Below are 15,000 nucleotides of genomic sequence, written 5' to 3'. Positions count from 1 at the left end.
GGTGACCTCCTTATCTCCAGCCTGTCATCCTCAATTCTGTTCTCCTTTTATTATTGCCTCACCCTTCACGTCTTTTCCTTCTTCCCCGTCTTTTGTGGCCTCTTCCCTGCTTTTTCTTCGCTTCTGAGTTTTATCTTCTACCTCTTCTTATTCTTTCTCTCTTCTTCCTTTTGTTCCTCCTCCTCCTCTTCTTCTTCTTCTTCCTCGTAAGTTACATGTTCCCATCTCCCCCATTATCATCTTCATTCCATTACCTGTCACCCTTATTTCTTCTTCTTCTCCTCCTCTTTTCTCTCTGCAAACATCATCATTATTCACCATTTTCACTGCCTCTTCTTTTTCCTTCTCTTCCGCCTGCTTCTCTTCTTTTTTTCTTTCTTTTCTTTCCTTCTCTTCATCCTAGTTTCTTTCCTTCTCCTTTCCTTCTTTCTGTCTCCTTCTTCTCCTGTTATGTCTTCTTCTTCTTCTTCTTCTTCTTCTTCTTCTTCTTCTTCTTCTTCTTCTCCTCCTTCTCCTCCAGTTATCGTGACCTTGGCCCTTCAAAGCTTCCTCGCCGACATCCCTCCTCCTCCTCCTCCTCCTCCTCCTCCTCCTCCTCCTCCTCCTCCTCCTCCTCCTCCTCCTCCTCAGTGCCACCTTCAATCTTATTACATACCTGTATCACCACCTACGTTCCCCGCACCTTGGTTTACTGGCACTGCAGGGGCTTTAAGGAGGGAAGGAGTGCCACAGCAAGGGATTACAGTGCCGCTCTAGGGGTTTAGTGTAGCACTGTTGTCGTGACGGTGCGTAAGGGATGAGTGAAGTCTATGTGGCACTATGAAGGATTATGGACGTGGGTAGTGACTTAAGAGTGCCGTTGCTCCTAGTTAAGTGCCTCTATGGTTTTTTTTTTCTTTTTTTAGTTTGGTGTGGTATTTTTTTATGTAAGGATATTTGGAACTGTATTTAAAGTGTGTGTGTGTGTGTGTGTGTGTGTGTGTGTGTGTGTGTGTGTGTGTGTGTGTGTGTGTGTGTGTGTGTGTGTGTGTGTGTGTGTGTGTGTGTGTGTGTGTGTGTGTGTGTGTGTGTGTTATGTATTGACCTAAATATTTAAGGGATTCCTAATAATATATATTTTTTTAATGTTTGTCTTTATATATATATATATATATATATATATATATATATATATATATATATATATATATATATATATATATATATATATATATTCTTAGTTTTGGAGTTTAAAAATATGTTTCTATTTTAATAAACATTTCTGGCGCCTTAATGGTATTTTTGGTGAGGGTTCAATATATTTCTGGAGTTTTGGAAGTTTAAGACATTTTTTGGTGTTTCACAGTGTTTAAAAGGTCAAGATGGAACTAACAAGTGTTAATCGTATCAGTGCCTTAAGATAACAGGGTCTGAAGGTTCAAATGTCATTGATTACAATTACAAACTCAGAGTGGCACTAGATCCACAGCACAACTCCGTAATCTCAGACACTAAGACTCACTGTTAACAATCGTAATAATCTTCAGACTAACACTTAAGGGAGCAGGATTAAAGCAGGTCCGGTGTCTTAAGGTGGCACTGCTGAGCCCACGCGTGGCACCCTTCAGGGCCGCGGCACTGGCACTGTGGTTGAGGCAGCCAGGCCTTGTATTAAAGTGACGAGACAGCCTTGTTATGTTTGTTTTCCCTCGCCTTCCTAGTTAGAGCAGGAGGAGGAGGAGGAGGAGGAAGAGGAGGAGGAGGAGGAGGAGTATTAAAAAAAAAAGACGCAGAAACATTAACAGGAAGACAAAAGAGGGAGAGAAGAGAAACCAGGAGGAGGAGAAGAGGAGGAGGAGCAGAAGGAAAGAGAGAATAATGAGGAAAATAACCAAGACATAAACACAATCACGAAACAGGAAGAAAAGAGGAGAAGAAAGATAAAAGAGAAGGAAAGGGAAGAAAGGAAGAGGAAGGAAAGGAAGAAGGAACTGAGGCAACAAAGGAAGAAAAGGAGAACGAGAACAATTAGGAAAAAAAAAAGAGGAAAACGAGAAACCCAAGGAAGAGAAACAGGGAGGAAGAGGAAGAGGAGGAGAAGAAAGAGGAGGAAGGGAGGAGGGAGAGACTACCCAGCTGCCTCATTACGACTCCCCTCCCCCCACGCCCCCTCACGCCAGTAAACACAGCCTCCAGCAGACGTAATGTTTCTCCCCTGCCTGTCCGCCTCGCATGTTCCTAGTTCAACTGTATCTATTTGTTAAAAGTGCTACTATTCTCTCTCTCTCTCTCTCTCTCTCTCTCTCTCTCTCTCTCTCTCTCTCTCTCTCTCTCTCTCTCTCTCTCTCTCTCGTTCGTTATTTTTATTTCTCCCTCTTCTTTTCTATTTCATTGTCGTTTTTCTCTTCTTTTTTCTTCTCTCTCCCTCTCTCTTTACTACTATTCTTTATTTTCATTCCAGTGTTTTATTCCTTCCTCTCTTATTCTCTTTTATTCAATTCTTCCTTTCTCTTCAGTTTTACTCTTCTACTTCACTTATTAATTTCCTTTCCTTTCCACGGATTATTTTTGTTCACTTTTCTCTTTTTCTCTCCATCTTTAGCCTTTCTAATCTACATATCCCTTTCTTTTTTTGCTTCACTAATTCCTTTTTTCTTCACTCATCCCTTCTTTCTTTCTTCCTTACTTTCGAAAATGACTAACTTTCCAACCTTTTCTTCATTACTTCCTTCTTACTGCCTTTATCAAGTCTTCTCTGTAAACTTCCCTCGTTCACGAACCAACTCTTTTTTTTTCTCTCTCTCTCTTTCTCTTCGAAGTTTTTTTTTCGTTTTTTTTTGTCCTCATAATTTTCATCATCATCATCATTATTATATTTTTTCTTGCTTTTCCACACTTAATGATCACTGTGTGTGTGTGTGTGTGTGTGTGTGTGTGTGTGTGTGTGTGTGTGTGTGTGTGTGTGTGTGTGTGTGTGCTAATCTGTCTTCCTTTCAATTCTTGTTTCTGTTTCAGTTAATTTCCTTCCTTGTCAATCTCTCTCTCTCTCTCTCTCTCTCTCTCTCTCTCTCTCTCTCTCTCTCTCTCTCTCTCTCTCTCTCTCTCTCTCTCTCTGAAAATCTCTCTCTCTCTCTCTCTCTCTCTCTCTCTCTCTCTCTCTCTCTCTCTCTCTCTCTCTCTCTCTCTCTCTCTCTCTGAAAATTTACGACGTCTTCAGTTTGTGTTTATTTATTTATTTATTTATTTATTTTTCTGGGGGGGAGGGCGGGGGAGGGAAGAGTGCAGGGGAGATTCCAAAGGGAAAGAAGAAAAGAAAAAAATGAAAGAAAAATATATTTCTATCATCCTTTCATTCGTCTCGTCTCGCTAAGCTCTTCTGTAAGCGGCTTCTCTCTCTCTCTCTCTCTCTCTCTCTCTCTCTCTCTCTCTCTCTCTCTCTCTCTCTCTCTCTCTCTCTCTCTCTGCTACAACTCAAGTCCCTTCCTTCCCTTCCACAGATTTTATGTCCTTCCTTTATGGAGAGAGAGAGAGAGAGAGAGAGAGAGAGAGAGAGAGAGAGAGAGAGAGAGAGAGAGAGAGAGAGAGAGAGAGAGAGAGAGAGAGAGAGAGAGAGAGAGAGAGAGGCTTACGAATACAAGAAAGACGAAAAGTGGAAATGTACATAGAGAGAGAGAGAGAGAGAGAGAGAGAGAGAGAGAGAGAGAGAGAGAGAGAGAGAGAGAGAGAGAGAGAGAGAGAGAGAGAGAGAGAGAGAGAGAGAGAGAGAGAGAGAGAGAGAGAGAGAGAGAGAGAGAGAGAGAGAGAGAGAGAGAGAGAGAGAGAGAGAGTGTGTGTGTGCGAGTTCGCAAGGTCATTCTCCTAGTAGAGTCAAAGCAGTTACACACGCGCACGCACGCACAAACGCACGCACGCACGCACACACAGACACACACACAGACACACACACACACACACACACACACACACACACACACTTAAGCATCTGTGTACACAAATCTTGGTTCAGTGACACGTACACACAGATACGTACATAAAACAAACATAAGCACGTACACACACACACACACACACACACACACACACACACACACACACACACGAACTCGCATACTTTTGCATCCTATCACACTCACACATACATACATACGTCCTACACACACACACACACACACACACACACACACACACACACAAAGAATACAATAAGTTACACTCCATCTCAGACTTTGCTAGTTTAGAGAGAGAGAGAGAGAGAGAGAGAGAGAGAGAGAGAGAGAGAGAGAGAGAGAGAGAGAGAGAGAGAGAGAGAGAGAGAGAGAGAGAGAGAGAGAGAGAGAGAGAGAGAGAGAGAGAGAGAGAGAGGGAGGGAGGGAGGGAGGGAGGGAAAGAGGAAAGGGATGAGGGAGGGAAGGAGGGAGGGAAGGCAGGGATTATGTCAAAAGATTACGTGTGTGTGTGTGTGTGTGTGTGTGTGTGTGTGTGTGTGTGTGTGTGTGTGTGTGTGTGTGTGTGTGTGTGTGTGTGTGTTGCACTTCTAAAGTAAACATCACAGAAAAGAAAATAAGGAAAAATAAAAGTAGAGAGAGGGAGGGAAGGAAGGAAGGAAGGAAGGAGGGAAGAAAGAAAGAAAGAAAGAAAGAAAGAAAGAAAGAAAGAAAGAAAGAGAGAAAGAAAGAAAGAAAAAAGAAAGGAACCAACGAATGAACGAACGAAGGAAGGAAGGAAAGAAAGAACGATGGAAGCGGAAATACTGTTCTTTACTAATCTCTCTCTCTCTCTCTCTCTCTCTCTCTCTCTCTCTCTCTCTCTCTCTCTCTCTCTCTCTCTCTGTTACATTTCTCTTTTCTCTTACTTTCATCACTTTTCTTCCTTCCTTTCTTCTATTTCTCTCTTTCTCTGTTTCTGTTCCTCTCTTCCATACTCTCCCTTCTCCTCCCCTTTCTGTGTCTACCACCCTCCCCTTGGTTCTGTCCTTCCCATTCTCTCCCCACCTCTCACCCTCCTTCCCTCTTCCTCTTCTTCCTCTTCTTTGTCTCTCTCTTTCCACGTTTCTCTCTGTTCCTCTACTACACTCCGCCCTTCTCCTTCCCTTTTCTCCTTCTGCCTCTTTCTTTCCCCTGTTCCTCCGTCTCTCTTCCTCCCCCTCTTCCTCTCGTTCTTCTGTTCCTCCCTGTCTCATTTTCTTTCTCTCCTTCTCTCCCGTCTCTCCCTTTCCCGTTTCTCCCTCCCTGTCTCACTTTCCTTCTCTTTTCCTTATCTCCTGTTTCTGTCTCTACCACACACCGCTATTCTCTTTCCCTTTCTCTATCTCCCTCGTTCCTTCGTCTCTCCCTGTTTCTTTCACTCTCCTTCTCTGTCTCTCTTCCCATTTTTGCATCCCAACCTCTACTATATACAGCTATTCTCTTTCCCTTCCTCTCTCTCCCTCTTTCCCTTGTCCCTCCGTCTCTCTCCCCATTTCTCCCCCCACCAGGCGCCCTCTCCCTCTCCCTCTCCCCCTCCCAGGAAATCAATCGGGCGCCTTAAAACCTCCCCGAGAATCAATCATGAGGCAAAGAGAGAGACGTCAGATTCGGCTAAAGTGAAAACAAAGAGAAGGTTTTCCAGACGTCTTCTCTCTCTCTCTCTCTCTCTCTCTCTCTCTCTCTCTCTCTCTCTCTCTCTCTCTCTCTCTCTCTCTCTCTCTCTCTCGTGCTTGCAGGGAAGAGAACAACTATTGAGTCTGCGGGGATTTAAAGCGAGGAGAGAGAGAGAGAGAGAGAGAGAGAGAGAGAGAGAGAGAGAGAGAGAGAGAGAGAGAGAGAGAGAGAGAGAGAGAGAGAGATTGGAGGGAGAAAGAGAAAGGGAATGAGAATCAGGACGACAAGGAGGCAATGAGGCCTAGAGAGAGAGAGAGAGAGAGAGAGAGAGAGAGAGAGAGAGAGAGAGAGAGAGAGAGAGAGAGAGAGAGAGAGAGAGAGAGAGAGAGAGAGAGAGAGAGAATGGGAAGTAAACAGATGGAGAAAGAGGATGATGGGGAGAGAGAGGGAGGGAGAGGAGGGAGAGGTGGGAGAGTTGGAGAGGGAGAATCTGGGAGAGAGAGGGAGAGGGGACAACACCTTAATTTGGTGGAGTTTAAGGATACGTAAAAACCAGTTGTGTAGGCAGGTGTGTGTGTGTGTGTGTGTGTGTGTGTGTGTGTGTGTGTGTGTGTGTGTGTGTGTGTGTGTGTGTGTGTGTTGATGTGATGGATTAAAAGGAGACTAGCTTGCCGAGGTCGTAAGGTCTCTCTCTCTCTCTCTCTCTCTCTCTCTCTCTCTCTCTCTCTCTCTCTCTCTCTCTCTCTCTCTATCCGGTCAGATTCTCTTTCTTCCTTCTACTTTCCTCCTCTGTGCCTTGTTTTTTCCCCTCTCCCTTTCCTCCTCCCTCTCTCCCTCCCTACCTCCACCTTTTCCTTCCTCTCTTTTTTTTTTCTCTGTCTTTCTTTCCCTTCCGCCGCGTCTCTCTCTCTCTCTCTCTCTCTCTCTCTCTCTCTCTCTCTCTCTCTCTCTCTCTCTCTCTCTCTCTCTCTCTCTCGCCTTGTGTGTTGCATTATCACCACCATCACCAACACCACCACAATCACTAATTAACAAGCACCACCATCACCACCACTGCTACTTTGCAACCACTACCACCACCATCATCGCTTTCACCACCAACACCATTACTTTCGCCCCCTTCTACATCACCATCACCACCATCACCATCACCACATCGTACTAACAACTGTGAACTACGGTAAGAGTATTTGGCACGAGGCCCAGTTGTCTTCCTCTTCCTCCTCCTCCTCCTCCTCCTCCTCCTCCTCCTCCTCCTCCTCCTCCTCCTCCTCATTCCCCTCTGTCTCTCCATCCATTCCCCTCTTCCCTTTCTAACATAACGAGGGCTGCCAACAAACCTCCCTATACTTCCCCTTTCTCTTTCTCTCTCCCCTCTCCCTCCCTCTCTCTCTCCCTTAACTTCCTCCCCCTTCACCCCTTCAATATACAGATTCACCCCCTCAGAGTTTTAACAAAGCTCCCCTCACCTCCCGCGTCTCTCTCTCTCTCTCTCTCTCTCTCTCTCTCTCTCTCTCTCTCTCTCTCTCTCTCTCTCTCTCTCTCTCTCTCTCAATCGTCGTTTTTATTGCTTATCCGAGCGTCATCGGTTTTCTCTCTCTCTCTCTCTCTCTCTCTCTCTCTCTCTCTCTCTCTCTCTCTCTCTCTCTCTCTCTCTCTGTCGTTTTCTTTAGTTATTTTCTATATTTATAAGCGGCTTTTAACTTTTACTGATGTTGTCGTTGTTGTTGTCCTCCTCCTCCTCCTCCTCCTCCTCTTTTCTTTCTTCTTACTTCTCCTCCTCCTCTTTTCTTTCCTCCTCCTCCTCCTTCTTCTCCTCCTCCTCCTCCTCCTCTTCGTCCTCCAGTAACTTGTGACGTCAAACAAAATAGAGAAAAAAACTTTTGGCAATGGCCTTGTTATTGCAGTCACAAAGAGTACTACAAACTTCATCTCTCTCTCTCTCTCTCTCTCTCTCTCTCTCTCTCTCTCTCTCTCTCTCTCTCTCTCTCTCTCTCTCTCTCTCTCTCTCCTTTTGCTCCACTGTTTTGCTTTTATATCACTGTCTATATTTTTTCACCTAATATTTCAACCTTCCTCGTTTTTTTGCTCCTCCTCCTTCTTCTTCTCCTCCTCCTCCTCCTCCTCCTGCTTCTTCTTTTTCGCTTTCTTTCCTTCTTTCTCCTCTTTCCCTCTCCTCTCCTCTTTTACCATTCCTCGTCTTCCTCCTACGACTACGACTACTATTCACAACAACCTCTACTTTCTCTTTCCTTCTGCACCGCCGCCTTCAGTGAACTCACCCACTACTACCACCACCACCACTTACAACCCCCACTCCTCTACCTCCTCCTCCTCCTCCTCCTCCTCCCTTCTGCAGCGCCTCCGTCAGAGTACTCACCCTCCTGGCACAGTTCTCGAGGATGATGTACACGTTGGCGTCATCCTCGAAGTAGTGGTGGAAGCGGACGACGTGCTGGTGACGAAGGTGGCGGTGGACCTCGATCTCTCGGGCGATCTGACGAAGGCACAGATGGAGATGAGTAAGTGATGGTATTGATGGTGAAAGCTAAGTGGTGATGGTGATGAGTGAAAGTAGGGGAATAATAAGGGAGGAGAGAGAGAGAGAGAGAGAGAGAGAGAGAGAGAGAGAGAGAGAGAGAGAGAGAGAGAGAGAGAGAGAGAGAGAGAGAATTATGCATCTTATATCACGTCCGCCACATATTGACATTGTATCCCGCCTCTCTCTCTCTCTCTCTCTCTCTCTCTCTCTCTCTCTCTCTCTCTCTCTCTCTCTCTCTCTCTCTCTCATTATACCAACCTGCCTTCCTTTTACTCTCTTTTTCAACCTTCTCTCTTTTTCACACATTTTTTCTCATACAATTTTTTCACTGATGCGTTAACTCTCTCTCTCTCTCTCTCTCTCTCTCTCTCTCTCTCTCTCTCTCTCTCTCTCTCTCTCTCTCTCTCTCTCTCTCTCTCTCTCACCACACGAGAACCACACGCGGAAACATTAGGAACCCGAGCCACAATGAGCGGCATCAATCTAGATTCAGTTTCAGAGAGAGAGAGAGAGAGAGAGAGAGAGAGAGAGAGAGAGAGAGAGAGAGAGAGAGAGAGAGAGAGAGAGAGAGAGAGCACAGTTTCCCTATTTCCTATCCCAGTTTCCCTCTATTCTGGAATTTCTAACTGTTTCCATAAGTTCAAGTGACCTACCTGTGATGACTTCATTAATCTGCCTCACCTGTGCACTGATTGCCTGCCTCTCTCACCTCACCTGTAATCTATTCTCAGCCACCTGGTGTGTGTGTGTGTGTGTGTCTCTGGTTCTCCCTACCCCCTTTTCCCTCCCTCTCTTCTCCCTCTCTCTCTCTTCTTCCTCTATTTTTTTTATCTTAATGTTTTATCTCTTTTTTTTATCTTTTTTCGTTCCTTTCTTTTTTCTTCTCTCTCCTTTTTCTTTTATTCTCTTCAGTTTTCTCTTTTTACTTTTTTCCTACCCCTCCTCTTCCCTATTTTCTTTTCCTTCCCTTTTCGTCTTCTTTTTCTTCGCTTTTCTTCTTGTCCTCTTTATTTTTTCATTTTTTTCCTTTCATTCTCCTCATTTCCTCTCTTCCCCATATCCTCTTTCCTCTGCTCCTCCTCCTCCTCCTCTTCCATTTCCCTCTCATAATTCCTCCCTCTTCCTCTCCATCTTCATTTTCCTTTTCCCCTCTTCCTCATCTCTCTTCCCCAATCCATCTTTCTTCATTTCCTCTTCCTCTCTCTCTCTCTCTCTCTCTCTCTCTCTCTCTCTCTCTCTCTCTCTCTCTCTCTCTCATCATCCTTTCCTTCCCCCTCTCCATTTCCCCCTTCCCTTCTTCAATCTCTTCCCCTCTCCCTCTCCTCCCTTCTCTCCCTGTCCTACTCCCTCCTTTTACCCCTCTCCTTCCTCCCTTACCGCAGTGCTCTATCCTTCCCCCCATCCCCCCATCTCCTTCTCTCCCCTCTCCCCTCTCCCTCACTCAGTCTAGGAATGTCACCGGGACAACTTGATGGATATTGAGACCTTCCTTTCACTCTCCCTTCCCCTTCCCCTTCCCCTCCCCCCTCTCCCTTTTACTTTTCCCTTCCCTTCCCTTCCCTTCCCTCCCCCCTCCATTTTGAAGCAGTCATTAGTCAGTCTGACGGAGAAGCCTTGTCCTCCCTTCTCCTTTTCCTCCTCCTCCTCTTCCTCTTCCTCTTCTTCCTCCTCCTCCTCCTCTTCCTCCTCTAATTCCTCTTTCCAAAACTCATCATTATTCTTGTTTTTTTCTTTTCTTTACCTGAAACTCTCTCTCTCTCTCTCTCTCTCTCTCTCTCTCTCTCTCTCTCTCTCTCTCTCTCTCTCTCTCTCTCACCTGACCCTCTTTACTTTATCTTTTCTTCCCCTTTTCAGAGGAGGAGGAGGAGGAGGAGGAGGAGAAAAGAAAAAGAAAACAACAACAACAACAACAACAACAACAACAACAACAACAACAACAAAATGGAAAAAAAGAACGGCAACAAAAAGACTAGGGGAAAAAATGACAGAGAGAGAGAGAGAGAGAGAGAGAGAGAGAGAGAGAGAGAGAGAGAGAGAGAGAGAGAGAGAGAGAGAGAGAGAGAGAGGGCCTAAACTTAAATTACAAAGAAAAATATTTGATTCTTCTCTCCAATAACAAACAGCCTTGACCTGACCTCACTCTGACACCTGACCTCGGAAAGCCTAACCTCATCCTGTGTTTGACCCCGCTACACCATCACACTGTCACTGAAGGTCAAATAACACTATCACCACCACTATCACCAAACACCATCACCATCACTGCCGTTATCACCAGACATCATCACTATTACCACCACCATCACCATCACCACCACTATCACCACTGTCATCACAACAGCAGCATATCTGTAGACCCTTAGAATGATTTAACAGTCACATAATGAAGAAGAAAGACAGAATGGTGATGGCAAAGACTCCTCCTCATCTCATCATCACCATCATTATCACCATCATCTATAATCACCACCACACTAACACCACCACCACGACATCAACGACCTAATCACCACCAACACATAAATCATCGCAACGCCATCACCACCACCATCACCACCATCACCATTACTACCGCGTCTTTCAATCTACGAGAATGAGTGAAGGGAAGGGATGGGGAGGGACCGGAGGAAGGAGAGGGAAATATGGAGAGAGAGGAGGGAGAGGAGGGGAATATAGAGTGAAGGGGAGGTGAGGGGAGGGGAGGGAAATATAGGGGGAAGAGAGGGGATGGGAGGGGAAGTAGAAGGGATGCCAAGATGGGGGTTGAGGGGAATGTTATGAAGGGGAAGGACAGGGGAGAGTAATGAGGCAGGAGGAGGAGGAGGAGGAGGAGGAGGAGGAGGAGGAGGAGGAGGAGGAGGAGGAGGAGGAGGAGGAGGAGGAGGGGTAGAATAGTATGAGTGAAACAGAGAAAGGGAAGGAGAAGTAAAGATGTAAGAAAGATAGGAGGAGGAGGAGAGGAAATGAAGGAGAAGAAGACGGAAGATATGAGAGGAGGAGGAGGAGAGGAAGATGATGAGGAGGAAGAAGAAAAGAAAGAGGAGGAGAAGAGGAAAAGGAGGAAGAGAAGACGAAAGATATAAGAGAAAGAGGAGGAGGAGGAGGAAGAAGAGGAAAAAAAGGAAGAGGTAGAGGAAGAGGAGGAAGAAGAGGAGGCACGGGGAGGTAGCACACAGGTACATTTTTATCTATTTTTGTCAGTGTTTTGAGAGCAGAGGAAAAAGGAACAAGATGGCCTCCCACTACACTCCTCCTCCTCCTCCTCCTCCTCCTCCTCCTCCTCCTCCTCCTCCTCCTCCTCCTCCTCCTCCTCTTCCTGGCACCCCGGCACGACTTGTGTATTCTAGCGGCGCGTTTCTCTCCCCAGCGAGGCAGGAGAAAAAAAATACCACAATTCCCTTCGTTATGGGGAGGGGAGGGAAGGGAGAAAGGGATGGGGGAGGAAAGGGGGGATGGGACGCTGACGAAGGAAGAAAAGGAATATGGAGGGAGAAGGTTGGAGGAGTTGACATGCAGTAGATGACTGAGGGAGGGGAAGCTATGGGGAAGAGAGGGGGAAGGAGGAGGGGAGGAAGGAGGAAAGGAGGGAAGGATGGAGAGAAAGGGAAAGAAGAGGGAAGAGGATGAATGGGGAAAGAGAGGGAGAACTGGGAGGAAGGGGAAGGAGACAAGGGGGAGAAAGGAGAAAGGGGGAGAAGAGGAAGAGGAGAAGGATAGAAGGGGGAAGGGGAGAAAGAGAAAAAGATGAAAAAGAGGGAAAGGGGATGAAGAAGAGGGGAAGGGGATGAATGGAGAAGGGAAGGGAAAAGAAGGAGAGAAGGGCATAAAGGAAATGGGAGGGAAGATGAGGAGATAGGGAAAGGGAGAAAGGAGAAGAAAGAGCAAAGAAATGGGGAGGAAAAACGGGAGAAAAAAGGGGAAGAGATGGGGGAAGGGAAGAATAAGCATCGTAGTTCCTCCCCAAATTCTCCCCTTCCCTATCTCCCTCCCTTGGCACTCTCACCCCTTTCCTCAGATTCCCTCCCCCTTCCCTCCTCAGGTGACGCCCAACCCCGACAGGTCCCCGAGTTCCTCTCGGGATAAAGTCATGGCGTGTGACAGGAAGGGAGAGGGAGAGGGAGAGAGAGAGTGGGAGAGAGGGAGAGAAAAGCGAATGTAAGAGGAGAAAGGAAGGAGAGAAGGAGAGGAGAGTAAATGAAACGCAAGAAGGAAAGGGAGAGGAAGAAGGGAAAGGAAAGGAAGAGAAGGGAAGAGAAGGGAAGACAAATAAAAAGTACAGGAAGAGAAAGAAAGAAGACCAAAAGGAAGGGAAGAAACGAAAAGAAAAGGAAGATAAGAGGGAGGGAAGGAAGAGAGAGTAAATGAAAGGGAAGGAAATAAGGATAATAAGAGAAGGGAAGGGAAGATGGAAAAAGTAAATGAGAGAGAAGAGAGGAAAGGATAAAACGAAAGAGAGGTGAAGGAAAGGAAGAATGAATAAAAAGGAACAAAGAAAGAAAGAGAAGCAAAGTGAATGAAGGTGATTTTTGGGGTGAAAAGGAAAGGAATGGGAGATAAAAAGGAGAGGAAAGGGTGGATGGAATGGGAGGAATAGAGACAAGGGAGAAGGGTGGGGAATAAGAGGAAGAGGAAGAGGAAGCTAGTTGAGAGAGGAAGGAGAGAAGGGATAAAGGAAGAGGAAGGGTGTGGAGAAAGGAAGAGGGTGAAAGAGAAGGAAGGAAGGAAGGGAGGGAAGGAGGGAGGGTGAAAGAAAGAAGGGAGGAAGGAAGGGAGGAGGGTAATGGAGGATTAGAGGCAGAGCAAATACGACATGTTAGATGCAATGCAAGGAAAACACAACACACACGCACACACACACACACACACACACACACACACACACACGACAACACGTCCAGGTCTAGATAATCTTTTTTTCTTCCTTCTTTCCTTCCTTCCTCCTTATTTTCTTTTCTTTCTACATTTCTTTTCTTCCTTAACTTTCTTTTTCATCAGTAAAATTGCACCTCTGTTTATTCTGTGTGTGTGTGTGTGTGTGTGTGTGTGTGTGTGTGTGTGTGTGTGTGTGTGTGTGTGTGTGTGTGTGTGTGTGTGTGTGTGTGTGTGTGTGTGTGTGTGTGGGATTGACCTCTTTACCAAAACATCGTCTTGGCTTCGTCCACACACGCACACACACACACACACACACACACACACACACACACACACACACACACACACACACAGTATTATAACACAAAAACACGCACACAAATGCAACGTATCCACACACACGTAAGTTATCGACCCACACACACACACACACACACACACACACACACACACACACAGGAGTATACTGGGGCGACAGGGTGTAACAATCTGACTGACTGACTGACTGACTGACTGACTGACTGACTGACTGACAGACCAAGCTTTTTTTTTCCCCAATGACAAAAGAGAGTGAACGTTTCAATAATAATTTGTATTGACTGACAGACCAAATGACTGACTGAATGACTAATGGGTGGCTAAGTACTGCCTTGGTGCACTGAATAATTTACTGATCAGCCACATATCGACTGACTTAACGGACTCAGCATACCAACTCACTGACTCATACATCGACCGACAGAGTGAGTGAGTGAGTGAGTGAGTGAGTGAGTGAGTGAGTGATAGACAGACACACAAACTGACACCTATCTCAACACACACACACACACTGGTGCCCTTTCTAACCTAACTACACAGACACACTCAGGCTAACACGTGCCCTGCATTCCAAATATACACAAGAACATTAAAATTGACACACCAAAACACCCACGCTAACACAACACAACCAAGTGCAGTAAAACATGCAACACAATAAAGCAATCGTCAGGAAAAGTAAGGTCACAAGATAACTGTAAAGGTCAGAGGGGGTGTGGACGAGAAGAAAAGAAGTAAAAAAAAAAAAAAAAGAAAAAACCATAGCAACATTTACGTCGTTACATAAAACACACACACACACACACACACACACACACACACACACACACACACACACACACACACACACACACACACAAGGCTTCTTAACACACACACACTTACGCACATAATAAATAACGTACATATGCACACAAACAGTCTCAGTCTCTCTCTCTCTCTCTCTCTCTCTCTCTCTCTCTCTCTCTCTCTCTCTCTCTCTCTCTCTCTCTCTCTCTCTCTCTCTCTCTCTCAGGAATAACTTTCGGTTCTTCTTGCTTGCGGTGGTATATAAACAGGATGTCGCCTCCTCCTCCTCCTCCTCCTCCTCCTCCTCCTCCTCCTCCTCCTCCTCCTCCTCCTCCTCCTCCTCCTCCTCCTCCTCCTCCTCTTCCTCCTCCTCCTCTTCCCTTTTACAGTTCTTCATTGCTCCCATTCTTTATACTATTGTTCTTTGGCTTCTCTTTTCCACTTCCTCCTCCTCCTCCTCCTCCTCCCCTTCCTTTTCCTTGAACGTAATCCAATGTAATCCTCCTCCTCCTCCTCTCCTCCTCTTCCTCCTCCTCTTCTTCCTTTACGGTTTAATGTTTTACTTATTATATATATTCCCCTTTCTCTTCCTTCTCCTCCTCCTCCTTGTACTCTCCACCTCCACTTTTTATATTCCTCCTCCTCCTCCTCCTCCTCCTCCTCCTCCTCCTCCTCCTCCTCCTCCTCTGCTTCTTGTTACTTGAACTTGAATACTCTTCCTCCTCCTCCTTTTTGCTCTAATTCTTTCCCTCCTCCTCCTCCTCCTCTTCTTAGTGCTACTACTACTATTACTACTACTACTGCTACCACCACCATCACCACTACCACTACCACCACTACTACTACAACTACTTAAAATACTGATTGTTTCTCTTTAATCTTCACTTGTCCTCGCCCTCGTCCTAATCCTCCTTCCTTCTT

General features: G+C 45.9%; 1 protein-coding gene across 1 annotated transcript in view; it reads right to left on the bottom strand.

Annotated features, from left to right (window-relative positions):
* LOC135115142 (serine/threonine-protein kinase PLK1-like) overlaps positions 1-15,000 on the bottom strand; it is a 95,933-nt gene that overhangs the window by 16,767 nt on the left and 64,166 nt on the right. The window contains exon 3 of the mRNA XM_064031643.1: positions 7,939-8,055. Coding sequence (XP_063887713.1) covers positions 7,939-8,055 — 117 coding nt within the window. The remainder of the gene's footprint in view (positions 1-7,938; positions 8,056-15,000) is intronic.

Source organism: Scylla paramamosain, chromosome 28, assembly GCF_035594125.1.
Source record: "Scylla paramamosain isolate STU-SP2022 chromosome 28, ASM3559412v1, whole genome shotgun sequence".
Taxonomy (NCBI): domain Eukaryota; kingdom Metazoa; phylum Arthropoda; class Malacostraca; order Decapoda; family Portunidae; genus Scylla; species Scylla paramamosain.
The sequence above is the reverse complement of the archived record's forward strand: the minus strand, read 5'-3'. Positions and strand labels throughout refer to the sequence as shown.